Raw genomic sequence first — 26,882 nt, 5'->3', positions numbered from 1 at the left:
TTTATTAATAAGGGAATCTTTAAGTGCCATTTGAGCTATTCAGAGCTGGCGACTGTGTTTGAGGCCCTAGGTTGTTTTAGTGATTTGCAGTGGCGAGCGACTGGTCAGCAGGCGACACGACAATATCATCAGGTGTGCGAGTTACACGCAAATACCGTTAGCATGAAACTGTTCAGCATCGCAGGTAGGGTTACTATACGCTGCTGTGCCGCTCCCACCAAGTATCGTGGGTGAGGTTGGGGACATGTAATTCATCCAGCATATGATGTGTAGTGGAGGATCGTCGTTCAAGCAGGGGAACAGACTTGCAACGAAAGGCGAGCAGGCGAGGCACCAAGGCAGTTCTACTGGGCTAGAGTCCACCTCATGCTCCACACGCCTCGACTGGGATCAGAACTACATACGTACCCTTGTTTACTGCGACGGCCAATTACGTCGTGTATGCAGTGTGTTGACCAAGGAGGGTCCAAGCGGCTTGCTTTGAATTCTTCTGGCCGTCTTCGAGAATCTAGAATGGGTCACAGTCTCCATATTAATCCAACAGGGGTGCATGGAAGGCTGCAGTGCAAAGGGGAACCAAGAATCATTCTCGAAGGAAGCACAGTCTGAACACACAGTGTTCCGCTATAACACCACGTGTAATCAATGACTTACTTGCGCATCAATTTTGTTTGTTTATCAAAGTTGAAAGCTGCTTATCTAGCAGATGGCATATCTATCGCGAACAAAGCTCAGTCATGCAAAGTCCAACGACGGTCGGTGTCCTGGTATTTCATCATATCTGAAACTCGTACAATGTCCAATCATTAGTTGGCTTTATTCGTCAACCCGAAAAAGTCTTTTGTGAACGAGAACCATCATAACCCACATAGTCGTACGGTTCGGCTTGATACAGTATGGTGTTGCCCTCTCAGCCTCTCATATCATCAGAACAATACTTGACGTTAAACAGCAATGCAGAATAACTTTATACTTAACCTGTACCCAATTACAAGATATCCTGTCAAGCAATCTAGAACAACAATTGTGGCAAGATTCAAACGCATTACCCCCTCTGTTGCAGCATTCGTTTTACTTGCCTTTTACCTACTAAGGCAGGAGGTAGGCAGGTAGGTAAGGTGACAGGGTAGGTGGTAAGAGGTATGTGTCGGGGATGGTTTTCCTTGCAGGTGCTTGCACCACTGGCAGCTAGCTCATTCGCAAGCAATGGGCCACAGCCTGAACCCACGATGGATACAAATTCAAATAACTGAACAGCAAATACAAAATTAGTATATAAAACAACGCACTTGGCATCGCCAGATTTTAACTTGATAAACCCGATATTCCTATCAACTATTCGAATACAGCACTTCTTTCAACAGTCTCGTCCGCCTTCATTCTTCCGAACGCTCCTGTCTTGCTTGTTCATTCCCTTGTCATTGCCCCATTCCATCGCCATTCGCATTTGCCATAGGTCATAGGTTCGCTGCCCCGCACTGCACTGGCTTAAAACTCTCCCCGCCTCTAATGAGGCTACTAAGAGACGAGGTACGCAAGAGCTACGCTTTGGGTATAGAATGGCTGTCAGTAGCTACCAGAGGTCATCACCATGCGAAATAAAGGATGAAAACAGCGTATCTTACCTTTGTGCGTTCGTTATTCGAATTGGTACAGGGATACCCCATAAGCCCCAAATTCTATGTCTCGTTTTCTCTGAAGTGAGGTGCTACTGTAGGTGCTGCTGCACTGTAGCTGACACAAAACACTCACACAAGCTTTCTGGTCTAGGAACTGTGCCGAAAGGGGCAAAGTGTTGCAGGGCTCTATTGAACCAAGTGGCTTCCAGCCAACCTACCCAGTCTTCGTCTACAATCTGTCCTGGGGAATGATGGAGAAGTCAACCTTCATGGGTTTTGTGCGATACGCATGCTTCTTTCCAGCCTTTCCATACTGACAGTGGGCCGCAGGAGCAATTACAGGAACCACCGCGCGCCTTAGCTGTTAGTATCTTGAAATGCCAAAGCCATGACGCCAGGACCCGAAAGCCTGTAGCCTCCGAAGACCCGACTGGATCTGCCAACCACTGGCCCAGAAGACTCCGCTTCGAGCCTCAAGATGAGAGAAGGTGCTCTCATCCACAAACCAACTCCACCTCAGGAACCCCCCCGAACCGAGGTACAAAGCTGTGCCTGGTAGGCCTGTTTGACTCTGAAAGCACTCCATAAACCAAGAGATCTCTGCAATACTCAACAGTTGATTCCTTTCTCATCTATCTTCTGGTTATTCAAAGAGCATAGCTGGCTAAGCTAGTTCTATTTCAAGCACTGGTGCTTCGCTTATTCGATTTCTCAATTGCAACATATATCCGCAGACGAACGATTTTTGCTCATACTGGCCATGCCTCCAGTGATTTGGTCGCTGGTAGAGGCTCCGCAAGCCCCATGAACCTCTCCATAGTGGGTCCTTACCATACCGGACCGGCAAAGGATTCCATTGTCATTAGTGATGGTTTGCTTGTGCCTGTGTTGTTAACGATAGAGTCAGGTACCAGAGCTTCTTACAAAAACGGGCTTCCCGAACTATTGACTTCTGGCTCCCTGTTCGTCCTGTTAGTGGGCTGATACCAACAACCCCAATCTTGGAACGTGACCCTTGTGGATTTTGAACATTCATCGTTTTATCTCAGCAGTGGTCCCTTGTTGTTTTTGGCTTAACTCTGTCCTAAATTCATAAAGAAGCTAAGAAGGTGGCTGGACCCAGGTGGCTGGCAGTTGGATCCAGGCACAAAATAACTCATTCTTTAACTGTGAAATGATCACAGCAAATCGAAAATGCGCATATCGGTTTGTTCGGTACAGAGTAGAAAAGACGCAGTCATCGCGATGCCTTGACGCCCTCAGTCTAGCGGCCGCTCCTTTGGCTCTTGATCTCAGCCGCCCCCTTGAGTGGAGAGAGAATTGGTGTTGAGCAGTTCCTGTCTAGTCGCAGAGTGCCCAGTTGCTCGATTATTAAATAGGCTGCCCTGAGCTTGAACAAACCTTTAGGGACCGAGACGTTGTATATTACCAATTGCTTACTACCCGCCCACAGTCTCCATAGAGTCTGGTCTCGATTCATCGAATACTCTTCAACCATAATAACCTTCCACCATGCTGTTCATTTCCTGGAGATGCGGGGTTACCTTCAAATAGAGCGGTTTCCGAGATGCCCCTGATTTTTCTGTTTACAAAGACCTCCGAGTGTTATCTGCAAGTGGATGATATCCTTAATTAGGGAAGGGGTCTTGACTGGGGAAGCCATGTCATCGGAACCACACAACGTGGGGATGGCGACATCGGACGCTCCAGCCCTCGTGATGTGATATTCGTTGAATTACGAACCGGAGATACCATTTCATGGTTGCTGTTCGCCAATACTAAGCAAAAAAAAAAAAAAAAAAAAGAAGAAAAAAAAACGGTATTAAAGGTTGGTTGTTGCTAGACTTGCGGATCTAGCTTCCGCCAGGAATGGCTCGTTCTGAAATATTCACATAGGCTCCAATCGACGGTTTTCTGATTGGAAATATCCGACTTCGCCTTAATCTAATCAATGCATGTGTGGTTGGTATGACTCTTCGTGTCTGTACCATTCGTCCGAGGTGACTCAACAGGCAGCCAAAGTGATCATTTATCACGTACATGATAGGAATTCAAGACGCGAGTCTTCTTGGTATAAACTATCCATTGTTTTGCCTCTCCGCTGCTTGAGCTACTCGTATAAACCATATGTTTTAACAACCTTCTCAGGCCCGTTCAGCTGGACATGCTTGATGCAAACAGAATCATACCGAACGCCATTCTCTACCCTTCAGCCCAATGTGAGCTAGTTACACGGAGAGGGATAGTAGATATGTACCATCTATACCACACGCCGCTTCTTTCTATCTACAACTCTCTCAACATATTTTCCACATGTTGGTTTGTACTGGGTCATCATCTCATTCTCATGTCGCCGTTTTCTCATGTTTCGACAGTCACGACTGCCATATGTCATTATGACCCTGGGCAGTTTGTTCTTCGACTTTGGAGAGCCGCCCTATTCGGCCTTCGTTCCCTTCTCGTTTTCAAGATGAATTTCGGCCACTTCGCTTGAATCTCGATCGCTACCTGCTGCAGTTGGTACGTCAATCACAGATTTGTGGTCACCAGTAGCTTTCTCAATATCTGCGAGAGTCGTCTTGTGGGATGTTGAAGTTACATGGTCAACATCCATGAGATCGTGTCCCATATCGGGCTCATCGAATTGGCTGAAGCCACGCTCGTCCGCTGATGAGTCCAACTGAGCATCGTCAGAGGCAATGTCTGCACCTGTAGAGTCCTCGGCGCCGCTATCGCCTAGTGCCCCGAAATTCCAACTCTGAGCAAGGTGTCCGCTGCTCAGCTGTTGATATCCCTCCTTGACATCGACACCTTCATCCTCGACACCCCCATATGGTGGGGGGCCGTCACCATCTTCATCTGGACCAGGGTAGGAAGTACCAGTGATTTTATCCGAACCACGGCCGGTCGGAAGGCGAGTTGCTGCGGCTGCGATCCCAACGCTCGACAACCCAACCAGGGAGGAACCCTCGCCGAGACGCTGACCTTCCCCCGCCTCGGCGTCTTCCACTTCGGAGTTCTCTTCGCTGTTCCTATACTTCTCAGAGATGACTCCGAACCGCGATCCTCCCAAAGGGGTGCTTGAACGGCGGCGGTAGAAGAGTAGATAAGCAGCCGATGTAATGCATGAAGCAGGGTCAGATACTGGAGATGCTGAAGAATCTGTTGAGTTTGTTAGTTTGTTGTTTCTTCCATAACATGAGCACAAAGGTAAACACTAACCGTTGTAATTGTACCAGCGCCCATCAACAAAGTTCTTGGCATAGGCAGTGTAATGGCCTCCCCCAAGACCTCCATAGTGGTCATCGACAGCGATCAAGTCATAAATCTCGTCCTTGCCATCTTCTTTCTGGATGACCCTGGAAGTAAGGTCAAGACCTTCGATGGGGAAATCAACCATGACGTCTAGCTTATCTCGGCGGTAGCCGGAGCTACTAAATCGCTTGAGATGGGCTACAAGAATATCTGGTGATTTCCATAAATCAAACTTCTTACTGGCTCGTCGATGCTCTTTGCAGCGGGGACAGTACCACATATCTTGCTCGGAGAGGACCTCGGCTCTTTCGAATTCGTCCAAGCATTCATCCAATGTAATACCTTGGGTACGGCGATGCTTCCTCCTTCTTTGAACAATCTTGAGGGCCGTATCGTTGAGTGTCTCGAGTGTCAGGTAAGTGGGGGCTCCTTGCTCTTCAGACGTCTTCGAGCCACCAAAGACCTTATCCCAGGCTTCATCGTTCCAATCCACGACAAGACCTTCGCCAAGGCGAATAAGAGGGCCACCGTCAGCGACAGCGGGAGGTTGTGGCTGCGGCTTAACAGAAGCTGCCTTGTTTTTCTTGTTCTGAATGCGTTCTCGGCGCTTGTTGGCCTTCTTGCCGTATTTCTGGCCTTTCATCTTGCCACGTCGTCCATGAGGCCCTATCTTGGATGGCCGGCCGTTGAATTTCTATATTGTATGAGTGACGGGGTTAAAAAAAAAGATCTCATATGGTGACTTACGCGTGGAGCTTCTTGTGCGTCTTCTTCGCTAGATTCCTCGGCCATTCGGGTATGTGCTACCTCAGCCTTAATGCTCTCATCGGTGCTACTCGCATCCTCGTTGACTGAAGGTGTGCTGCTTTCGTCATCACGACTAGCAGCATCATCACCCTCAGGTGTAGGCTGAGGGATTCGATCTGCCAGTTTGGGCAGAAGTTGATGGTGATCAACATTGGACCAGCCTGTAGGCACATGGCCAGCGTAAGATTTGTCTGTGAAATAGCAAAGCTCGAAAAGGTTTTCAAGCTCGGGGTCCAGGAAGCTATCTGGCTTGATGAACTTTGGTCGGTTTGTGTTGAACCGCTTCAAGATCTGGGGCTGATGAGGAAGACGGTCACTGTCATCCTTCATGTGCACATCCACGATATCGTCCTCACTTTCAACCGAGGTGGCGACAACCTTACTGTCGCCTGACGAGTCGGCATCTGAAGCCGAAGTAATAACTTCCCCGTCGGCATTGTCTGAGGTTTCTTCTGTAACGTCTCTCAGCTTGGGCCAGGTTGAAAAGGTAGCGACCTTTTCCAGGACCTTGCGTCGAATGAGGTCGATATCAGAAGCTTCCTCCTTCGTAAAGCAAATGAAGCTGGGAGGAGCCACACCCTCTCGACCACGTGCATAATTTGACGGAATGCGGTGGAATACAGGTACTACCATCTGCTCATATCGCGGATCATCCCAATTCTCAGTTTCAAGAGGAGTGTCCACATCTAACATTGAGCGAGGCTTCTTGGCCTTGTGTGGCCAATTAGTAGGAGTGGCATCCAACTCGTGGAACGTGGCGATATCATTCTTACTGATCTCTTCGCTGACATCGTTGGTGTTATCATAGATTTTGAAAAACCTATCCTTGTACTCTTCGCCACCAATCAATCTTTCCGGTGGAATATCCGTCCGGATGGAGATAAATTGCTTGAGCTGCTCAATAGCGCTGTGTTTAGGTAGTTCAACCTCGATCATGACTGGGGCATCATTGAGGGGCAGGAATTTGATCTTGGCCGTCCAAACGTCTTCCACAGGTATGGGGAGTGTCAAGTTGTTGAAAGGGTCGAATGTGATACTGATCTTGCCACACTCGGGGCATTTAAGTGTCGATTTGTACAAACCCGTGAAGAGATCGGCGATGACAGAGTCGTCTCGGCGTCGAGTGATATCCCACACCTTGTCAGCCATCTCCTTTATAGCTTCTGGATTGTTAATCATGTCGTCGGTGGAGTCCGGCTTCTCAATATAAGGCTTCTTCTTGACACGGCTTAGATCTTCTTGGAGGGCATCCAACAGAAATCCAAGGAATTCTTGAGAGTCCTGTTGACCGTAGCCAGAGAAGGTTGACCGGCACCGACCAATGGTGTTCTTGAAATCTCGTGGAGTCACAGAACCCCTATTTTCCGAGTAAATCTCCTTGAGTAATTGTCCATACGTCGTAGCAACCTTTCCGTTGTATCCTAGGGGGTTGGTCTTGTTGACCTCTTCGACAAACTCATCCGTCAGGAAGTACTTTGTTAACTCCTCAACGCTCCGAACGCATTGGAGGGCCGAGTTCATGTAGCAAGTATTTCCCAGGTTCTGAAGGCCAACAACACCAATGCTACGGCCGGATTTCCCTCCCATTCGTCCGCGTGTCAGCGCACCACCAGGAGCAGGACTGCTTCGGCCGCTCACATTGGAAGATGCTATGCCGCTTCTGGTAGGGATGGCCAACCCGTTCGGTGGGCTCTTTCCGGTGTATGTGCTGACCCAGGATCCCTTTTCGATCGCCTCATCAATAACAAGGGTTTGGTCGGTGACCAGATTAAAAAGAGACAACGCCGATCCACCGTTAAAGTTCGGTTGGGTGGTCTTGTCTTCCAGGGTACTTTGGATCTTGGTGTCACGAACACGCTCGAATGATGTGATATCCAAGAGAAGTTTTGACCAAGAATCCGCAGTCTCGACTCTGCTCTCGTCTCGGCCTGGAGAATCCGGAGGGGTGAGTGCTCGGGACGGTTCTGAGGGAGCGACGATCTGCTGGACCTCGGGCACGGTGAATAGACGAATCTTTCGGTCAATCGGAACGCCAGTGGCCGTCTTCAACTCCTTGACAAAAGTTTGAGCATGGTATTTACGGCTTCTGGCGAATTTGTAAGGAGGGGGGTTCTTGGCTTTGAGTGACTGCTCAATAGGCAGTGGACTCAGAGTTGACCACAGGCGATGAACTGCAAAAACTGGAGGGTGGAACTCGAACTGGATGACAGGTTCGTCGCCGTGGTCGGTTGTGTTGATAGCAGTCCGAACAATAGCGCCTTGGCCATCCTTTACACCATACCAATCTACAACCATCTTCCAAGCATCCTCAGGGAAGAGTGTGAACTCATTCTCGTTGGTTCCTTGTTTAAGACGAATGAATTCATTGCCAGTAGGCTCTTTGACAATTTCTTCAATGATGTCCGAGTTGTCTACAGGTCCAAGGGGGTTTGATGTAGAATCGTGCTCATGGGCGTCCTTTGAGTCGCCGCGCAACGCAAGTGCTTTCTGGACCCAAGTATTCGATACAAGGTAGGCCTTTTCCCCTTCCTTTGGCTGTGAATCTTGAAAGGCTGTCAAAAGAGTCTCAATGATCTTAATTTGTTCTTGCAACGAGGGGATTGCTGTGGCATGAGAGTTAGTTGAGGGCTTGTTAAATGCAAACTAGATACCGCATAGGCCTTACGTTGAGACGGGGAGGCATCGCCTGCCGAGGGCACGGCAGACTCAGGCGCATCGACACTCATGGCTCGAGGCAAGGTGTCTGCAGATGATGGTTGAGATGGGCCCTCGACAGACTCCTTAACCTGTGATGAACCCATGTCGACATCCCGGGTTTTATCCGCTTCGTTCTCGGGATCCATACTGGAAGCACGTCGTTTCAAAGGCGATGAGGAACGGTGAGGTAGGTCAGCATCGCCGTTCATGATAGCTCGATGAGAGAGACGCAAGGGGGACTGGCTTCTGGCCAAGGTTCGGGCCGAGCCAGTCTCGTCGCCGCCACGATCACTTTCGATGGAGAGGTCGGCGTAGGCGGAAGCACAAGGGCTTGAAGCAGCTGATAAAGCGTAGTCGGCCGAGGCAAAGGAGCTGTTCTGAGTCTGGAGACGTGGGGGGAGGCTCGAGGCAGGTTGAGTATCGGCCACGGAGGCGGAGAAGGAGAAGGCGGGATCGTCGTCGACTTCGCAGGAGGGCAGGACCGAATCAGAAGGGGGCGACGGCGAGTCAATCGATTCTACGGGCTCGTCCTTTCGCAAGAGCTTTCTCTTCTTTGAGGACGACGTCTTGAAGGCGAGCTGCCCGGGCAGCTCGGGGTGTTGGAGCTAGAGGGGCGGAGGGGAAAGACGGGGCGTCTTCCTCTTTGTCCTTGTCCTTGTCTCTGCCTTTGATGGTGACGAAGGGGGACAGAAATCGTGGGAAACAACGACCGTTCGTATCGAAGGTACGAGTAACAGCAGGGATTTTGTTGCATTTACTCTTTTCGAAAATGGGACTAACAAAGCCTGTTATCCAGTCCAAATCAGTTCGAGGAAAGAAATATATATTTTTTCACTGGCGGGAAGAAGGCGGGGGGGGGGGGGCTGGCAGGCTCTAAAGTTATATTTTTTTTATGATGGATCACAGCAGTCCAGTGGCCTTGGGACCGGGCTGTGACCGCTGAGAATGACGGTGTGGGGCTGACACTCTAAATATTTGGGCTCCATACCTGGCTTGCGCATGGCCCTGGATTTGAGAACAGGTGAGCAAGGCTGTTAACCTTGATTTATTAGTACTAAGGCATTTGGGCAGACACCCATACTTTGAGATTCAATCAGGGTCAAAGTACACTCGTATTAGTAGCGATGAAATGGATAAAATATGAATAAGAGATGCAGGGGCTGTGCCGAATTTGTACTCAAGTCAGTGGCCTGGCTTCATTCCATAGGGGGCTAATGTAATGTATCTAGTCTATACTGCTAGTACTCTCTGATGACGATAGAGGGATTGCAGCAATCAGGCTCAAAACCGCAGGGCTTTTTTTTTACTTTTTAACTTTTTAACCTTTTTACTACGATTATGACATAAAGTTCCAATTAATAAAAGCTTCAGCTGAAAACACAGCAAAAAGAAACTCGCTAAATGGCTAAGCAAAACAAAGAAATGTTGTTTCCATGCTTTAACCGGAAGTTGGAACTTGGCGGTAAGCGAATGATCAAATCCCTTCCCCCACATCCAAGCAAACCATGAATCGTTTCCATGTAGGTGTCCATACGCATGTTGGCAGCCTACCAAACAGGGTTGGATATTAGGTCCTCGTAAGCCTGCAGCCTCTAACTCCAATGCTAGTAGGCAGATTGTTCTAGAATAAGACAAACTTATACTCCCTTTGACAGTGATAGTTAAAAATCTCAAGAAAACCATTTCTTACTCCAATTATCTACCTATCTAAACCTATATTTACAATGCGAAGGATGCAAGCACAAAGTCTTGAGGTGTCGTGACAAGTATGCTCCTCTTCAATGTTATAGCTTAGAGCCGCAAGGCTTAATAACTACCTACGCAGTAGAACCTTTAAATCGTCACGTTTGCCCCTCAATCTCATTCATGATCAACAGTTCCACAATCTGTGTGTTTCCTTTACCCCTGGCGGGAACTTGCTTTCTGAGTTTGGAATACCAATCAGTCTACATTCCCGACGTCGGTTGTATGACACCAGAATCTAGGGTAGCACCTTGCTAAAATATATGTCCCTCTCACATGCCTATCATTTTAAAAATCAAACGGCCCAAATTGAAGTAAATCGTTCAACATTATCGTTTTCATACTCAGGTTTATGGATTCGCTCATTGTCTAGTAAGGAAACTGTTCTAGCTAAATGTCCACACTGCCCGATAATTTCCCCTATACAACAAGTTCAAACAAGTACACCCAAAATCTTTAATCACCGTCATACCTTTCCCCCTCTAACATACCGTACCAATGTATCACGCCTCTGTCTAAAATGCATCCATCGACACGCCTTTGAGGGAATATCCAAATTATACTAAAGAGCTCGAGACATAAAAAGGGGCTCTTACAGCTTAGCATCGGTATCTGCATACTCGCTGATGTCCTTTACAGGTCTGGCGCCTGAACTGGCAGTGAGACCGGCTTTGTACAGTCTGACATCTGTAACCTCCTGAGCAGTCTTCACCGCGTCTCCGGCAGATGGCTCCTCGTCGGCCTTCTTCTGGGCCTCCTCCTGTCGCTTGTCGACTCCATCGGCTTTGCCTTGGGCTTGTAGATGGATCGATAAACGGGCCCTGCTAGTTGAGGTGGGGTTGAGGTGCTTGTTGAAAAACTCCACGACCTCAGGCTTGGTCAGCAACTTGATTTGTGCAGCATCGCGTTGGGCTAGCACCAGTTAGTCATCTTGAAGGTAGTCACGGGTTCATCTTAACTTACCGAGCTCAAAGTCGTAGTATTCGTTTGTGATCTGAGACCAGTGACGGGTGGACTCCTGATCTAGGTTTCTGAGCTTCTCCAGCCGCCTGACAATCAAACTTCGCTTGTGACCCTCGAACTCCGTGTCGCTCATCTTCTCCAGAGTGTCTACATATCTCATGAGGAAGGCCTCGATGCGGGAATCAAGGAACTCTGGCGTCATTTCGCTCTGGATGAGGAACCGGAAACCATATGTTGTCGAGAAAGCTCGAGGTCCGCTGAAGACGATGTAACCCAGTTGCTCCTTGGTTCTCAGCTGGTCGAAGGCAGGCTCGTGAAGCATCTGGTCTAGGAGCAGGGTCTTTGTGCGCACCTCACGGTCTTCCCTACTGCCAACATAGAACCAGGTCTCGACGCAATGATTGACGTTGGCTGGATCCATAAGTGTTTTCCTGAAGACGTGATTTGAGCCCTCTGTTAGAATAAGAGACCGCAGGATGGGCCACTGAGCCCTGGGCAACACCCGGGGCTTTAGAATAGATTCAACCATATCGGTTGCCTTGAGAGCATCCTCCTTGTACATGTTGCCGTGGACATACACCTCAATGAAGACTTGGCTTAGCATTTGCTTCTGGAACAGCCTGACACCTTCCAAAGTAACACTCGACAGCTCATCTGCAAGCTCTTCTACAATAAAGTCTCGCTCAGGTGCATTTAGCCAGTTGGTGTAATCACCGACTTGATGGTAGGACGATTGAAGCTGCCAGTTGTTGTATCCTCTGGTCAACCGCTCCCTGACGATCTCGAAACGATCCTCCTTGATATCGAGGTCCCGCATTGTTGTAACAACTTGTTCTAGAAGGACGGGAAGCTTATCATTGTAGCCGCTGACGTCCAAGAATAAACCGCGTGAGTCGAGACTGACGTTGTACTGCAGGCCAGCCAGTTCTGCGTCATAGGAGTACTCCTCGAGCGCATCACGCACCAGATCTGTGAAAAGACGGGCCTTGACATTGTTCTCGGCGGAAGCGTAGATAAGGGGTGTCTTCAGGCTCACGATCACGTTCGCGCGAGGAACCCAGAAAGTGTCGTCCTTCTTCCACCATGTCCTGGCAATGTTGTCGTTGCGAAGCACTCGCGGGTTCAGTGCAGGTTCGTCGACCTCCTTCTTCTCAACCTCAAGCTTGTTAGGAATGAACTGGTTCTTATGTGGTAGATGAAGGGCCGACAAGCGCTCCTCGGGAGAGACTGTGGCGGCCTTCTTAATCTCCTCCATAAGATCGCCAGGGATCTTCTCATGGCGGTACTCAGTTCCGTACCACTTCTCCTTCTGGTCCCAGTTGCCGGGGTGGTTTCGTGACACAATAACCATGCGAAAGTTGTCCGGACGAATGGTAGAAAGAGCCTTCTCAATCTGGTCAGGAGCGAATTCTCGGAGACGACTATGACCGCTGAGCAACCACTCTCGCGGAAGAGGCTTCTGCATAACAGAGCTGATTCGGCTCGTAAAGCGGCTAGCGGGTGTCTTTTGCTTGAATTTGAAGTCGACATCTGCCATTCCCTTCTGCTCTTCGAAGATCCACTCTTGCGGAGGGTTCTCGCGCAATAGGGTGACGTACTGGAAGAAAATCTTGACAATTTCGGGATAGTTCTTGAGACCCTGCAGCATGATGTTAGTATTTTCTATTTACGAAAACTATCGGGTTCTTGCTTACCTCTTCCGTCAAGCGAACTTGCACATCGAAAATACCAGGAGTGCCAGGGCATACGGGATAGGCACCTGCACTGAGCCCGTTCGCCCAGCCCTTGGATTTGATATACGACATGATACTGCCAGGACCCTCGTGCCCAATAAGATGACTGATATACCGACTGGGCTGAGTGGCGAACATGAACTCCTCGTCGATGAAGGGGAAATAGAGGTTCAGCTCTCTCGAATCCATAACAGGCTTGGCAAAACATTGCATTCCGAGGTCAGACTCTCTGAACGGTAGCTCGTCGGGCCATCTGTTGGGAGGGAGTTCCTTGTTAACGACAGGAGAGAAAAGCTCAGCAACCCATTTCTGGAGCACGTCAAGCGGCTCTCTGCCCAAAACAACCAACTTCATGCGATTCGCTGAATAGTGCTTGGCATGGAACTCGATGAACTTGTCCCTGACATTGATCCCACGTGCCTCTGGAAGGGTCTTCAAGACTTCGAAATTACCGGTCGAGAAATGGCAGAACGGATGGTTGGGGTTAGATAGAGACTTTTCAAGCTGGTGAAGTCTCCAGGTATCATTCTGAAGATTCTTCTTGTTCTCCGAGTCGACAGCCTTGAGTTCTCGGTCGAGAGTCTCGGGAAGAAAGAGAGGCTCGATGAAGAACTGCGCGAATCGATCTAGAGCCTCACGCAGAGGAGAAGGGTTGGTATCTGAAGGATCCTGGTCATTATCTGGCTTGGCAGAAATGTCGAAAAAATAGTTTGTCGAGGTCGGTCCGGTGTAAGCATTAGAGCTTCCTGAATTGGCGGAGAGATATTGACCATATTCGTTCTCAATTGGGAACTTCTTCGTGCCCATGAAAAGAAGCTGACGAACAAAAATATTAGCACAGTCTATGTAATACAGCATGTATGAAAATGCTTACATGTTCGACCGCATGGGCCATACCGGGGATATCAGACTCGTCGCTGAAGTTTCCGACATTGACGTCAAGGGCAGCACTGGCCTTGTCGGTCTCGGGATCGTGTACCAGAAGAGCCTCAAGTTCATTGCTAAGTCGAATGACTCGGTAGTCGCGATCGTCAAGCGAGGGCTTCTCGAGAGAGTCGGCCACAAGTGTCACCGGTATTTGGGAGCCAGCCGCTGTTGCGGAGGCACCCTCGTCATGCTGTAAATGAGGCATTGTGTATGATGTTGCAAGCGCAAGACCAGAATATTGAGACCAAATCCTACACCGACACAACTAGAAAGGTATCCAAAAGAGAAAGAAAGAAAGCGACCGAACAGAAGAGTCAAGTTAGAAGGTGAAGGATTTTTCGATTGGCCGCAAGGATTTGTTCAAGTTGGCGGTGATACGCAGGTATCAAGGGGAGGCGATTGGATGATGTCGAGCACTTTGGCGCGTAGAGTACCGGAATGTGATCCAATTGACGTTGAGGAACGAGAAAAAGAGATTGATACAGAAGTGTAGATGCAGCAATCCAATGTAAGAGTAAAGTAAGGTACGGTGACAAGTACCGTCCCGTAGGTATGGTTACAGGGCAGGGCAGGGTAGGGCGCCGTGTGTCGCTGTCGCTGTCGCGGGGGAGAGCCGAAGGAGTTGGAGGGGCGAGACGATGGACGACGAGGGGTAGTGTGGCACAGTGGACGATGAAGCTTTCCCGTCCTGGCGGTCTGCTACTTGTAGCGGCAATGTATCTACCAGGGTTACAGGTCAGTTATTCCTCGCCTCATTAAGCTTGCAGGGTCATGGAGAGTACCTTAGCTTAGTTTCCTCAGTCTCTGAGCTCTAACTGACTAGGGTTAGGATCGTGCTGGCGTAAACTGACGGTATACTTGAGTCAGGTTATTGAGCCTACGCTCTATGACTGAAGCACTTTTGATGACGAGATGTCATAAGGGACTTTGAATACGTAGAGCTTGTGGGGTGCGCCACTGAGCACACGCAATGCAGACAGGAAAATATAAGTCAAGGGTCTGTGCAGAAGTAGCGATCTGCTAACTCTGTGGAGTAATGTTACCAGTGAGGTGGGTAGATAGGGCGAAAAAGATCACTTGCGGAGGTTTGCTCTATGCAATTACGTTCTGATAATACTGTATCTGTTGCTGTGTTGTTCAGAAAATTTCTAGTTTACGGCTTGGTTATGCCAGGTACTAGGTATGAACAGATGGGATATGTATTGGTCGATCAATGTCGGATTCCGTTCAGATTTGGGGCTGGGTTCTCAAATGTCGGGATCAAGACCCTTAAAAACACCTTGTTGGGACGACAGCTTCCGAGGCGTGGCAGACGATAATGATAGTGGAGTATTGAGATCGGATAATAGCTCGACCACGTTTAGTTCTGACCTTCAAGGAACACAACAGCGTGACAGTGGCCTAGTCGAAGAAGTAAGAGTTCAGTCCGTTGGGGTTGTTTTTGAATTGTTATCAGAGAAAAGGACAGTTATCCAATTCCTCTCGATAGATGTAGTTCGGTTCTCTTCAATGGCGTGAGCTGTCTAAGAGGAGTGGCTTTTTAACTAATTCGTAATTCGTCAGCAACTCTCTTATTGTCGTTATGATATAATAAGCCATCATAAAGACTCCATGGAATACCGGAGCAGATTTTGTGTAACAATAAGAAACAAGGGATATGTGTTATTGGGATTGCCTTGCCTCTCTTTTATCTATTTGCAGTTGGGAGGGCAAGAGATTACTTACACGAGCGTCGATCGATGCAACCAGGCGTTCTTTGGTGTGTTTCTGAGTTTCAAGTTAGCTATGACCATTTGTTTCCCTGCGTCTATTATTTTGCAATAGATAATAGAAGCATTTGCGTTACGATTCCAATCAAAATAGTAAAATATTTGAGATAGGCAGTCACTTCTTCGCTTCTGCTGTTGAGCAAGACATGATTCCGATGATGGAAGTCTACCTGGCCTAGGAAACTGACCCCTGGTCCGCGGGAGATCATTTCGCGTCCGAACAGACAATTGGGCATCCCTGCCTGTGCCGTCACTGGCCAAGACGAAGCGCAGCCGGATATAAGACAGAAGTGGTTTATGGATGGTAACACCAAACGTAAACAAGCAGAGGAAATTCACAAAGACTGCCTACACATATGAGATGTACGGCCATCAATGAAAAGTTCTCGTACTCGATAGGCAATCTAAGAAATTGAGGTGCTTCGGGTTGAGGAATAGCGACGTAGTGCACTTGCTCCAGATGAAATGATAGATGGGCACCTTGTTGGTCAAATGTCTTACCAAGACTTGGCTCTAGTTCAACAATATTTTGTTGCACTTTGATTTGTCGGAAACTGGGCTATGTGGATATGATAGTGCTGGGGTATTTGTTATAAATGGGTTTTGGTGTGCAGGATGCTCCGTATGTTGTGCAAAGGAAGGTTTATGGCGAGTTTTGGGGTCGAAATGTACGGATAAAGATGAATATATATATACTCATACGGGATGACTTAATCATTGCAGTAAATAGAAACAAGAAGAGTAAACCACTGCACTCGAGACATTCCCTTGTAGGCCATGAGTCATCCTAATCGAGTGTAGTCTGTGATCAGTAGAAATAGTCAAAAGATGCAGCACTTTGTGATCTGAATATAGATACATACTCGTTGCCGAAACACTGCTATCCGGAAATGAACCACTAATTACTGGTATCCAGATGTCATATTTTGTAGCTAACCCCCTTGTCAGATATCCGAAGACATCTACATAGGTACAGTTAACAGCATCATTCTAGTAAGAGATAACTATCGGGTAATTTGACAGTCAGCACGCATCGCATTGCTAATAAAATATGATTGAAAGATACTGATCTGTACTTTGTTGGGTCTCAAAGACTCTCATAGTTGAGTGCTTGTTGGTCACTATAGAAGAAGGGTGTCGGCAAAAGATTTTCAGGCAGCACGGCACAAGAGTAGGCGTGGATTATTTAACATGTATTTCTCTATTTTGTTTTGTGTTTGAACGCCTCTCCTTATCATGTGCTATTGAGAAAAATAGCGATAAGAAAAATCATGTCCATAGCACCTATTTGTGTATGTGTCGTAAGTGAGTCTGAAAGACTAGCACATCCATTCTGAGTACAGAAAAGCGAAGCCCGAGGTTCGTACATGGATGCATGATTAGCATCCTCACCGGATGTTGACGGAAATTTAGGGGCAAGAAAACGAAAGATGTGAAAGGCCAAACCTGGTACAGCGACCAGCCTACATCGAACCACAAAGGCATCGCGAGGTCAACATCTAGTTTAGTCTTACGCCAGCACCGTTCAGCCCCTTTTAGTGCAGTCAACGGCTTTATGGCCGCTCTGGTGACACTTGTAGCAAATCATGGATTTTCCACCGGCGGACGAGAATTGACTACCGCCCCCTGAGGAGATGCCGCCCCCGGAAATCGATGTTGGCCTGCTCAGTTTCACTTCCTTCTTTTTCCTCTTATCACGGAACTCTTTAGCCTTGGTATTTTCATGGCTGGGTCCTGATCGAGACCTTGAACGTGAGCGGCTTGGACTGTCAGTGGATGGCTTCCGCTTCAGTCCGTGTGATGGTGTATCTGCGTCGTCCGAGTTCTCATCTTCACTGTCTTCGTCATCATCGGGCGTTTTTTGTGGTTGTTTCTATAATCACTAGTCAGCTGTGCAAGTTCTTGTATTTGGCCAAGGTAATCGACGTGCCTGGTTGTTCGCCTTTTTGGAGCTATTTGTCGAGGTACGCCCCGCAGTCAACGCATCTTCATTGTCGCCTGAATCGTTAGAAGAGTCAATGTCACCATAACCAACATAAACGACATTCATGGGTGTTTTTGCTTGGCTGGTAGCTTTTGACCCAGCGAATGAGTTATTCAGCACCCAACGTGTATCAGCACCGACATGTTTCTCCAGAGCCTCTTGACGTTTTGTTTCTTGGGCATCTAGCGCGGCCTGAATCGCAGCCTGATCGATGTTCAGATCGAGGCGACCCGCCGGTGACGAGTGATCCGTTTTTCTCTTCTTGGATGAATGTGTTTCTGAAGCGGGAGATGAGTTCTCCGAGGCCACGGCTCGTTGCATGAATTTCATGGTGAGCAATCTCGAAGAGACTGCTCTCGGTGTTTCTGGCGCCATGGTGGGAAGTTCGATCGGTCGATACTTGAAAGTTCGCAAAGAAATATCGTATTTGGTGATGTTGTAGCTTGTATCCTGGGCACACAGGCCGGGTGTCGCAAACACAAAGGATGAAAATAGCTGCAGAAAGTGGCCACCTTTCTGTTGCGATTAATATCTCCAAAATCGATTTACAAGTCCTTCCCGTGTTCGGTGTGCAAAGAGCCAGCTAAATTGTGTTTGTCGCAAAAGAAATGCCTGGCTGTTGGTCGCATTTCATTTGAGGCGCTCAGTAATCCCAAAAAATGTTTCGGTCCACGGATAAACTGGGGCTCCGAGGCATCAATCGTCAACAGGCAGGCTCAATGCCTCACGACCACCAACAGACTATTCAGCGTCGAGACTGTCGAATCGATCCGCATACCCGGAAACCGACTTATACACAATGGCTACGTCTCAATTGAGGGCAATTGCCGTCCTTGCGCGCAGCGCGCGCGTCTCCCAGCGTGCTTTCACCACCTCCGCTCGGCAATTCGAGGCCGCTGTCTCGACCAAGACCAACGAGGCATCGCCCGCTCCTACCGACGAGAACAAGCCCGCCGTCATTAACCAGGCTCCCAATCGTGCGGGTGTCTGGTCACGTAGCCAGAAGCCTCGTTCTCAAGCTATGGCCGGCCCCCGATTCGAGCAGACCGATTTCGACCTTCAGGTACAGCCGACTTGAGAGCTATGGTAGAATATCAGATCGGCTAACTATGTGATAGCCTCAACCCAAGGCTGCTATTGAGATGATCCACAAGCAGCCCGTCACATGGACCCACGAGCGAATTGTTGCCTGCAACGGTGGCGGCGGTCCTGAAGGCCATCCCAGGGTCTTCATCAACACTGACAAGCCCGAGATTGCTGTCTGCGGTTACTGCGGCCTGCCTTTTGTACGAGATTCCATGCTTACTCCTTTTGGCTTTTGCTCACATCTACTAGGCTCATGAACACCACCGCACCCATCTCGAATCCCTCCCTGAGACTTCCTACCCTCTCTCATAATCAGCAAGGAAAGATTGAATCTGAAGGGAAGGAACATCATCTACATCACTAGACCTACGCGAGGGGGATAAAGAAATCCAAATACTATGCTATTTTTGCAAGTGAAACCCAAGCCTCTGTACATATCATGCGAATACAACGAACGAATCAACCACGGCAGGTTCCATACTGTAATTGTTATGCTGCTGAGTCGGTACTCGAGGGCAACATGTCTCTAGTAACACAAGACCGTTCTGGAAGTCTAAACATACTCTGTTCTTGAAGTAGCAGAAAGATTGATCTGCCAACGCAAGAGAAGAAACGTCTTAACCGCTGAGACTGAGGCGTCTGGACGATTATCCTTCTTTTTAACCCCGGCTTAGGCCTCATGTCTTCTGCTACGTTCTGACCTGTGTCGCTACATATGAGGCGTAACTTAGGCTCTTGCACACATAAAAGGATAGCACTTGATATTGAACGACCTGTAGATGCGATTATAAATGGTGCGCTGTGATTGGTTCGAGGAAGCTTAAGAAGATATTGAATTCCGTACCCATTCAAACTCCAACCTTGCCCCACTATGACGGTTGTTAACTACCAGGTTATCACTCTAAAGCTATGCCTCAACCTCAAACATCACGACTGAGCTCCGCAACAACACCAGTACTTCTGTGCTTTTTAATTGTGATATCTTTGTTCCCCGGCGCTTTTCATTTCCTCTGGACACTGCCTTTTAGTCTACTTGGTTTCTCAGGATCGTCACAACCCCGCCCAACTGCTCTCCCAGTGATAGACCACTCAACAGCAGCAACTATGAGCTGGTTCCAGAAGCAATTTACACTGCCCGCCAAGTCGCGAGGATCTTACCTTATTACCGATCAGGTTGTCTCTTCTCTTCCTGAGATTCGTGACTACAAAGTCGGGCTTTTGAATCTTTTCGTTCAGCACACAAGCTGCGCTCTGAGCTTAAACGAGAATTGTAAGTCCAAGGTCTTGTTTAAATTTTTATCGTATCTAGGTTCTAATATACGGATGATATAGGGGACTCTGATGTCCGTGAAGACATGAGTGATGCCCTCGACAGAATTGCTCCGGCTGAGGGACTAAAGGGGGAGGCCCTCTACCGACATGAGTAAGTACTTATTGTGTAGGTCGCACAAAGACCAATGTTGATAATCGTTAGTGCCGAGGGCCCCGACGACATGCCTGCTCATATCAAATCTGCACTCATTGGAGCAAGTGTCACCATCCCCATCAAGGATGGAAAGCTGGTCAGTACCAACCGACGCTCCTTGTGGCTAGAGACAACTGACACCACCCTAGGCAACTGGAACCTGGCAAGGAATCTGGTATCTCGAGTTCCGCGCGGCCCGCCATCAGCGACGAGTCGTCGCAACCATTCAGGGAGAGAAGGCTTGAAGGAAATACATAGAGGAAACAGACATTGACGTATAAAAATAGAATGTTGCCTATACACGCAAATACCAATAACGCCCCAAACACCATCGCCATGTCTCCGCATTCTAAAATGAGATCAGCTTGTCCCATTTTCTTCCTTCATATCTGTATCGTCGCCTGCCAGCACTTTTGTGTGTGGTACATAACCCTCTGGTGCGGCAGAACCTGGAGTCGCCGCAACAACGTTGCCATTCTCGTCCACAAACTCAAAGTTATATCGGCTCAGCAGATGAGGAATCGCAGAAAGCTGGGGGCCATATCGCGCAGTATTGTCGTAGAGCTCGAAGAGAGGGACGGCAAGGAGCTTCATGTTCTTAGGGACGCTCAAAACCTCTGCGAACAGGGATTAGTACCGGATCATGGACTGGTTCCAATTAACCTACTTTGCTTGGGCAGCTGAATGAAATAAAGCTTTTTGCACTCCTTCGGTCTCGTCACATGCGCAGGGATGAACGGATACATAAATGTTTCAAAGTTGGGCCTCCACCACTGGGCTAAGCAGTCGCCTACTTGCCAGTCGCCAGCTTCTTCGCCCTCCCCCAAACGACCAACGGGTGCCAATCTCTCGTCGAGTCGCGACTTGAAGCCTTGAATCTCGTCATCTTCGGGGCGCAGGTAATCGCCTGGGAGCTTAAAGAAGGCATTTGCGATTTGTAGCATGAGAATGTGCGGGTGGTTGTGTTCATGGCAGACGAGAATGCCTTCACACGTACGGCGCATGCCATGCTCTGTGTAGTGCTCCTCGAGTCGCTTTAGGCGAGCAATAACTGATGGGTCCTCCTCGGGCTGAGTCTCTTTGACACCAAATGTGTAGTTGGAAAGCGGGTAGAGCGTCACCTTCTCCGGCTGGTTACCATTGAAGGATAAGGGAATAACAGGAGCCTGTCCCGACTGAAGCGCATCAGGGGTTATTGTTGACATGATTGTTGACGAATACTGTGTTATTAATAGCTGTATTCGCGAGGATGTTTGCAGATGACTGGACGCTCAGTGTTGTCGTCGATGCGAACGCGACTATGGTGAGGATATCTTGTACGCAGAGCCCAGGTCTGTGCAGCTTGGAGCTCCAGGATAATTTGTGGCAGAATACGCCCCGGATTACTGAAAGAGTAGGCGGTGTGGGTCAGTCATAATAGGCCGTCCGAGTGTTCCTGATACAATAAGGACTAACAAACCGGAGTTTTATCAAGTTCATTGTTGTAATAAGACAAAAAAAGAAAGGAATTGTCTAGGAACTAGTTGAATTATCTCGATATTGCCAAATGTGTACTTGCCAAATAATTAAATGTATTGTGGTTACTGAAAGTGTCCTCATATCCATCCATTTGGCCAGCTACCTATTAGATAATATGCACGCGCTGACTACTTACAAGCCTACCATAGTGAAATAATTATAAAGGCGCTCGAGTTGATCATTTTCAAAGTTAACAGACATCAATTGATTCATGGAATTTCCTTCAGCTGAGCAATTTAGTAAAATGGGGATAGCAATGGTGAGCTGTTCGAGCTGTTTAATTCCATCAATATGGATTTTAAGGTGATATTAGTGAGTAAGAAACCGATGCACTTTAACTTGAAAGCGCAATACTCATGTCCCATATTAGCACCACGTACTTATTTGTTATCATGTTCCTCTCTGTCATGATATAGGTACCTTGACCTAATCGTTCACACGTGGATGTTGTGTCAAGTAAAGAAGCATATGCATTGTCAAGACGCGTAGTTGGTTGAAATTGATCTGTATGATGCAATTGGCAAAATATTCAAAGGGGCTGTAGCGTGAAAGCTGTGAGCTCGTTTCGATCGATTACATTGGTACTTACCTACCTATCCACCAACAAGGAAAGACAAATGCAACTGAGAAGGATCCCATGTACCTGGCGATTTTACTTGCTTTTAAGTGACCTACGGGGCTAGCCGGCGGGGTTTCCTGGGTTGGCAGTCTGACAATGACCCAATTGCATCAACCGAGTACCTTCAGGGCAACTTTGCCCATGGATCAGATAGGCAGTTGCGAAATGATCGCTGTGGTCTAGAACCTGCCAGTCAGAACAAAAACTCGGCGTTAATTGAGATCCATGCCATGAGAGGTGGGAGACCAGTCAGTTCATCTACCACAAATAAGCAGATGCCGGCAATTACGCGCAGTATTTATGAATACTAACTTATCGGTATCAAAAAACATCATTATCAAAACGATAACAAGAGAAGGCGAGAGAATAAACAGGATGGCTAGAAGCCCCATCGTAAAGTTTTTGAATCCAATAATCTAGTCTAGCCTGCCTAAAAACAAGCAAGGGCCGCTATTCATTAGTTAGTTCCATAGGCGGTGGTCGCACTACCAAACTTCATTCAATTTGTGTTGTTTTCCTATCTCCATTTTGCTCATAATTCCATCGTCTCTCATAGAAACCCGAACCCTACTTTGGGCAAGCATCTCTTCGATCTTGTTGCGTCATGCGCATACCGAGACATCCCTCATTTCCGAGTCATAGTTCGCCTGGAGGCATCTGTTAACTAAAGCACTATGGATGAGGCAAGCCTTGTCAATAGCCTCTCGCAGAGGCTTTCAGAGCTCGAGGACAAGGTTCACACCTTTCGCCACGAGATGGCTGCTGATTTCCTGCGCTACTACCATGAGCTGCTCCGAGACACGCAACCTGACATTGCTTCTAATGTTGCCCAGTCCCTTGCCAAGTCACTGCCTAAACACCCAGACCTCAGCTCTGCTCTCAACATTCTGGACCTGGATCTGGGTCTTGACTCACGAACACTCACCCAGCGCCACCTTTCCCCGCCGGCCACTGTCGCTACCTCCGGATCGGGAGCCGCAGAGCCTCCAGGCAGCCCCCACGATCGACATCACGACGAATTGCTCTTTTATCTCCCCTTGCTAGAGGGCTCTCCTCCTAGGCAGCCAATCTCTCCTCCTCTCACAAACAACCACACACACCCCGACATGTTGTTGCCTGAGCCAAGTATCCAGGTAGAGGAGAAGAAAGGCGCAGCAACCGGACACGAACGGGAACAGAAACAGAAACAACAAATTCAACCTGGCATTGATCAATTGGAGAATGCCCTTTCGACACTGCCTCAATCGCCTGGGCGACCAGGACATGTTCGTCGTTCTACCAATGACACAGTCTCATCAAGCCATTCAGATCGAAGCGAGTCGAAAACACCACGGAGCGCTTTGAGACGCTCTTCAAGCGGATCTAAACCCCCACAAAGTCCGAGACGTGTGCGCTTTGATGTCATGGGTGCAGAAGTCCTACCCACTGCGTCACCACAACCCACCGATTCCATGATTCCCGCCGCAGCTCCCATTCCCTCTGTCGACCAGGCACGCACGGATTCCATGCTTGATGACGATCTAGAGGATCTACCACCGCCTCGCAAGATCTCTTCTTCAGAAGCATTAAGAGCACTATCCAGAGAACCTCTAGAAGAAGGCGTTTGGACCGAAGTGAACTCGAATCCCGATCAAGCCGCCAGTGAGGGTGAAACACCTGCATTTGATTCCAATCCATTGCCAGAAAGGCAAAGCAACCCAATGATAATTGCGCCAGAGCCTCCCTCGTCGCGACACGTGCCCGAATCTGTTCGGATAGAGCGCACTTTAGGAAGTGTAAATGAGGAGCCGGACGAGGATGAGGAGTCGTCCGATGATGACTTCCTCTCGATGGCGAAGCGAAAACCCCTCAGCAAGAAGACCCCTGCATCGCCATCTTTGAACAGGATTCCCGAGGAGGGCCAGGCAACCGAACCTATTGCAAGTGCAATTTCATCAACTGAGGCATCAAGTTCGAGTACTAAAAAGGAATTAGGGGCCACCAATGATTTGGAAGAGGGTATAGAGGAGGAAGATGACATGTTTCATTTCGAGGATAATGAGGAGACGTCTGCATCACCGAAACCGAAACCGAAATCTCTCGTGGCCGAAGAGGAAGAGGAAACGGAAGTCGACTTGCCAGGTTTGCCCGAGTCTGAGCAATCTCTGTATGCAACTTCCCTTGCAGTACATATAGCCAAACGGCCCAGCACGTCGGTTCCGACAACGCCGACCGTCGCCCGATTTCAAGCTGGCTCTGTGGGTTCATACAAGGGACGACCAGTCATCATGCCTGTGGTTCGCAACCCTGAAGTACACGCCCAAGCTGCCTCGCTAGGGCATTTCAATACGTTTGTAGGAGGTCTGGACGGACGCAGTGGAATGGATGAGGGGGACCTCAGCAGTTTCCGTGCGAGCGTTGCCAACACTGTCTTCTCCGGCACCCCACGTAGTTTCACAGAACGTCTAATGATGGAGGAGGCGCAAAAGGCGCGGGCGGGCAGTTCAAAGCTGAACTGAGAGTACGTTATGGGTACGATCAAGGAGTTTGGGGATCTTGTGCATACGGTAAGGCTTCAAGCCTAGGATTCTGGATAAACTCGCTGGCGTTGGACATATTGTGATAATTATATATATACTAGCGGTGGGTTGTGAATAAGGATGACCTACGATTAGAAAACGGTATATATATATACCTCTTCAGAAGGGGCAATGACTTATCATGACAAATGAAAGAGACAAGAGTTCTTGGGATACCCTAATATGAATTTTTCACTCATCACACATCTATCTACTTTGGGCTTCGATTTCATGATGTGCCTCTCAGAAACATATCAGGTCTCTAGGAAAGCCACCAATCATTGTGAATCTGATTTTCAGAGTGTGGGGTATCATCTGTCTACCGTTCTGCCGGGGCTATCCGCCAGAAGCATCATCACATCGTCTGAGCAAGCATTTTGCCTCCCGTCATTGCAACTTCAATCTATTCACATAAGTGTAATCGCTGAAGTCGAAAATTATTACAATGGGTGGTCTTAACCTCGAGGTGTTCAAGGTAAGCAGCCAGCATCACCTGGATATTCATCAAGCGGACTCTCGACGACGATAAACACAATTAGCCGCGAATGCAATGCTGACCAAGTTAACAGTTTGGCACGTATCTCATGTTTCCTATCGGAATCATGTTCTACTTCGGAACCAACCTCGATAACCGCTTCGCCGTACCTGGATTCTGGCCCAGGCCTGAGGAGTGCAATAAGATTCCCAAGGACCGAGACGAGATCAAGGCCGAGTACGAACGTATTGTCGCGCGCCAAAAGCTGCGACAAGCCCGAAAGCTCGAAGAGGAGCGTCAACGAGCGGCACAGCACCCTAGCAACGACGGCAACGAGTCTTGAGCTTTGGGAAAGTCGAAAATGAAATATGTACACTATAGGTCGGAAGGTTCTACGACGGCATTGACGATGTATTCACGGCGTTTGGAAGGCATTGGAAACACTCCCTCTTGATTGCGCGGGTAAAATACAGTATTGTACAAAATTGCTACAGATGGCGCTGGTCTGCATGCTTATACATCCAAATTTCTTTCAACTTTGTCCCACTCTTCGTCTACAACCGCCCCCTGTCGCACATTGGCATATATGGCTTTGACTTCGGGGTATTCTTTAAGCCCGTTGAAGAGAGCGTCGAGAGATTCGATTTGATCGGCAGTGTCGATGCTGACTTTTGTGTCCTCGTTGGGTGCCCAGACGATATCCGAGTCCAAGATTTCAAGCTCGAACTTCGTAGACAGAGCTTCCGTGATGGCTGTAAGAGTGTTGGGTTGAGTCCAAGCCAAGAAGTCGCCTTCCGGCAGCTCCTCGACATCCTCAAGTCCTTCGTACTCAATCGCTTCATCTAAAACCTCGGACAAAGTAGGCCCGCTTTCTTTGGCTTTGAAGACGGCTCGACCACGCCTCGTAAAATAAAAGGTGGTGGATCCAACAACGCCGCCTGCTTTCTTCACAACGTGGCGTAGATCATGAAGAGTACGGGTTTTGTTGTCTGTTTCAGCATCGACAACCATTGCTACGTCAGGAGGCATGAGAGCTTCTAGAGACATAGATTCAAGCTGGGCGCCCGTGGCTGAACGGCCCTGTCCTCGAGCGACTGCAGCCTCGATCAGGTGCTTTGGAATGCTCGCTACGGTTTGAATTAGAACAGAGCACACAATTTTAGATGCATACTTATCTACCTTTTGTCGCTGCAGTAATTGCAGTGGCAAGTTGAGGGTTAAATTGGACGTTTTCTCCATACACTATCAGAGATTAGAAAACCTCTGTGCAACGCAACAGTGACTGCCTACTTCTAGAGTACATGGCGATTGTCTTGGTAAAGGCAGCCCGCTCGCTCATTTTCTTCTTATCCGTCACAGCTTTGATATGCTTTGTCTTGGACCATTTGTTATGTCCAGCCCACTGGGCTGGTGTTGTTGCAAATGATCTTCGACATTGTCGGCAGATTATCGAGTTTGACTGCTTGGTGAAAGTGAACGGTCTGGATGTATTCAACAGCGAACTTAAACCCTGTCGGGTAGCCATTATAAGCCACCAGTAACTAGAAAGAGGCTCGAGATGTGAAATTGTCTCAATGGATAAGTAAATATCCTGGTGTTATAGCCTCTTGCTCACTGTCAAACTCAAGTCTTCGAGGTTAGACTTGTTCATGCAACGGGCAAAC

The 26,882-nt window shown here is 48.4% G+C and overlaps 9 protein-coding genes across 9 annotated transcripts; 4 read left to right on the top strand and 5 right to left on the bottom strand.

Moving 5' to 3' along the window:
- Positions 1-4,056: 4,056 nt before the first annotated feature.
- EDB82DRAFT_434066 (uncharacterized protein) lies at positions 4,057-9,132 on the bottom strand (the record flags this gene model as incomplete). Its single annotated transcript, XM_065607736.1, has 5 exons — positions 4,057-4,781; positions 4,842-5,568; positions 5,622-8,284; positions 8,347-8,895; positions 8,943-9,132. 5 exons carry the CDS (start codon positions 9,130-9,132, stop codon positions 4,057-4,059), a joined length of 4,854 nt encoding a protein of 1,617 aa, XP_065463838.1.
- A 1,568-nt stretch (positions 9,133-10,700) lies between these two features.
- EDB82DRAFT_218583 (Metalloenzyme, LuxS/M16 peptidase-like protein) lies at positions 10,701-14,122 on the bottom strand. Its single transcript, XM_025726829.2, has 4 exons — positions 13,692-14,122; positions 12,779-13,633; positions 11,085-12,723; positions 10,701-11,033 (listed from the first exon to the last, which is right to left on the bottom strand). The coding sequence occupies exons 1-4, from the start codon at positions 13,947-13,949 to the stop codon at positions 10,714-10,716; spliced, it is 3,072 nt and encodes a 1,023-aa protein (XP_025581357.1). The 5' UTR covers positions 13,950-14,122; the 3' UTR covers positions 10,701-10,713.
- Positions 14,123-16,626: 2,504 nt separating this feature from the next.
- Positions 16,627-18,114, bottom strand: EDB82DRAFT_504328 (uncharacterized protein). The gene is made up of 2 exons (XM_025726828.2): positions 17,444-18,114; positions 16,627-17,386 (listed from the first exon to the last, which is right to left on the bottom strand). The coding sequence occupies exons 1-2, from the start codon at positions 17,870-17,872 to the stop codon at positions 17,039-17,041; spliced, it is 777 nt and encodes a 258-aa protein (XP_025581356.2). The 5' UTR covers positions 17,873-18,114; the 3' UTR covers positions 16,627-17,038.
- On the top strand, positions 18,106-18,895 carry EDB82DRAFT_526432 (uncharacterized protein; the record flags this gene model as incomplete). Its single annotated transcript, XM_025726827.1, has 4 exons — positions 18,106-18,115; positions 18,238-18,560; positions 18,616-18,783; positions 18,833-18,895. The coding sequence occupies 4 exons, from the start codon at positions 18,106-18,108 to the stop codon at positions 18,893-18,895; spliced, it is 564 nt and encodes a 187-aa protein (XP_025581355.1).
- A 483-nt stretch (positions 18,896-19,378) lies between these two features.
- Positions 19,379-20,491, top strand: EDB82DRAFT_218536 (uncharacterized protein). Its single transcript, XM_025726826.2, has 4 exons — positions 19,379-19,853; positions 19,916-20,006; positions 20,058-20,145; positions 20,198-20,491. Exons 1-4 carry the CDS (start codon positions 19,493-19,495, stop codon positions 20,291-20,293), a joined length of 636 nt encoding a protein of 211 aa, XP_025581354.1. The 5' UTR covers positions 19,379-19,492; the 3' UTR covers positions 20,294-20,491.
- EDB82DRAFT_526430 (nucleotide hydrolase-domain-containing protein) lies at positions 20,409-21,253 on the bottom strand (the record flags this gene model as incomplete). The annotated part of the gene is made up of 2 exons (XM_025726825.1): positions 20,409-20,665; positions 20,716-21,253. The coding sequence occupies 2 exons, from the start codon at positions 21,251-21,253 to the stop codon at positions 20,409-20,411; spliced, it is 795 nt and encodes a 264-aa protein (XP_025581353.1).
- Positions 21,254-22,859: 1,606 nt separating this feature from the next.
- Positions 22,860-24,683, top strand: EDB82DRAFT_526429 (uncharacterized protein; the record flags this gene model as incomplete). Its single annotated transcript, XM_025726824.2, has 1 exon — positions 22,860-24,683. One exon carries the CDS (start codon positions 22,860-22,862, stop codon positions 24,681-24,683), a length of 1,824 nt encoding a protein of 607 aa, XP_025581352.1.
- A 505-nt stretch (positions 24,684-25,188) lies between these two features.
- EDB82DRAFT_526428 (uncharacterized protein) lies at positions 25,189-25,561 on the top strand (the record flags this gene model as incomplete). The annotated part of the gene is made up of 2 exons (XM_025726823.1): positions 25,189-25,218; positions 25,313-25,561. The coding sequence occupies 2 exons, from the start codon at positions 25,189-25,191 to the stop codon at positions 25,559-25,561; spliced, it is 279 nt and encodes a 92-aa protein (XP_025581351.1).
- Positions 25,562-25,731: 170 nt separating this feature from the next.
- On the bottom strand, positions 25,732-26,743 carry EDB82DRAFT_526427 (transcriptional regulator-domain-containing protein; the record flags this gene model as incomplete). The annotated part of the gene is made up of 3 exons (XM_025726821.1): positions 25,732-26,345; positions 26,398-26,460; positions 26,509-26,743. 3 exons carry the CDS (start codon positions 26,741-26,743, stop codon positions 25,732-25,734), a joined length of 912 nt encoding a protein of 303 aa, XP_025581350.1.
- Positions 26,744-26,882: the final 139 nt, after the last annotated feature.

This window comes from Fusarium venenatum, assembly GCF_020744135.1.
Source record: "Fusarium venenatum strain MPI-CAGE-CH-0201 chromosome Unknown EDB82scaffold_3, whole genome shotgun sequence".
Lineage (NCBI taxonomy): Eukaryota > Fungi > Ascomycota > Sordariomycetes > Hypocreales > Nectriaceae > Fusarium > Fusarium venenatum.
The sequence above is the reverse complement of the archived record's forward strand: the minus strand, read 5'-3'. Positions and strand labels throughout refer to the sequence as shown.

Bases quoted from the DNA above. Each gene is read 5' to 3' on its own strand.
- EDB82DRAFT_218583 (XM_025726829.2), bottom strand. From the start codon at position 13,949: ATGCCTCATTTACAGCATGACGAGGGTGCCTCCGCAACAGCGGCTGGC. The intron at 13,634-13,691 runs GTAAGCATTTTC...TTTGTTCGTCAG, and splicing joins TGGCCCATGCGGTCGAACAT to CTTCTTTTCATGGGCACGAA. The intron at 12,724-12,778 runs GTAAGCAAGAAC...ATCATGCTGCAG, and splicing joins AAGTTCGCTTGACGGAAGAG to GGTCTCAAGAACTATCCCGA.
- EDB82DRAFT_504328 (XM_025726828.2), bottom strand. From the start codon at position 17,872: ATGGCGCCAGAAACACCGAGAGCAGTCTCTTCGAGATTGCTCACCATG. The intron at 17,387-17,443 runs GCACGTCGATTA...TAGTGATTATAG, and splicing joins CCAAAAAGGCGAACAACCAG to AAACAACCACAAAAAACGCC.
- EDB82DRAFT_218536 (XM_025726826.2), top strand. From the start codon at position 19,493: ATGCCTCAACCTCAAACATCACGACTGAGCTCCGCAACAACACCAGTA. The intron at 20,007-20,057 runs GTAAGTACTTAT...GATAATCGTTAG, and splicing joins GAGGCCCTCTACCGACATGA to TGCCGAGGGCCCCGACGACA. The intron at 20,146-20,197 runs GTCAGTACCAAC...ACACCACCCTAG, and splicing joins CCATCAAGGATGGAAAGCTG to GCAACTGGAACCTGGCAAGG.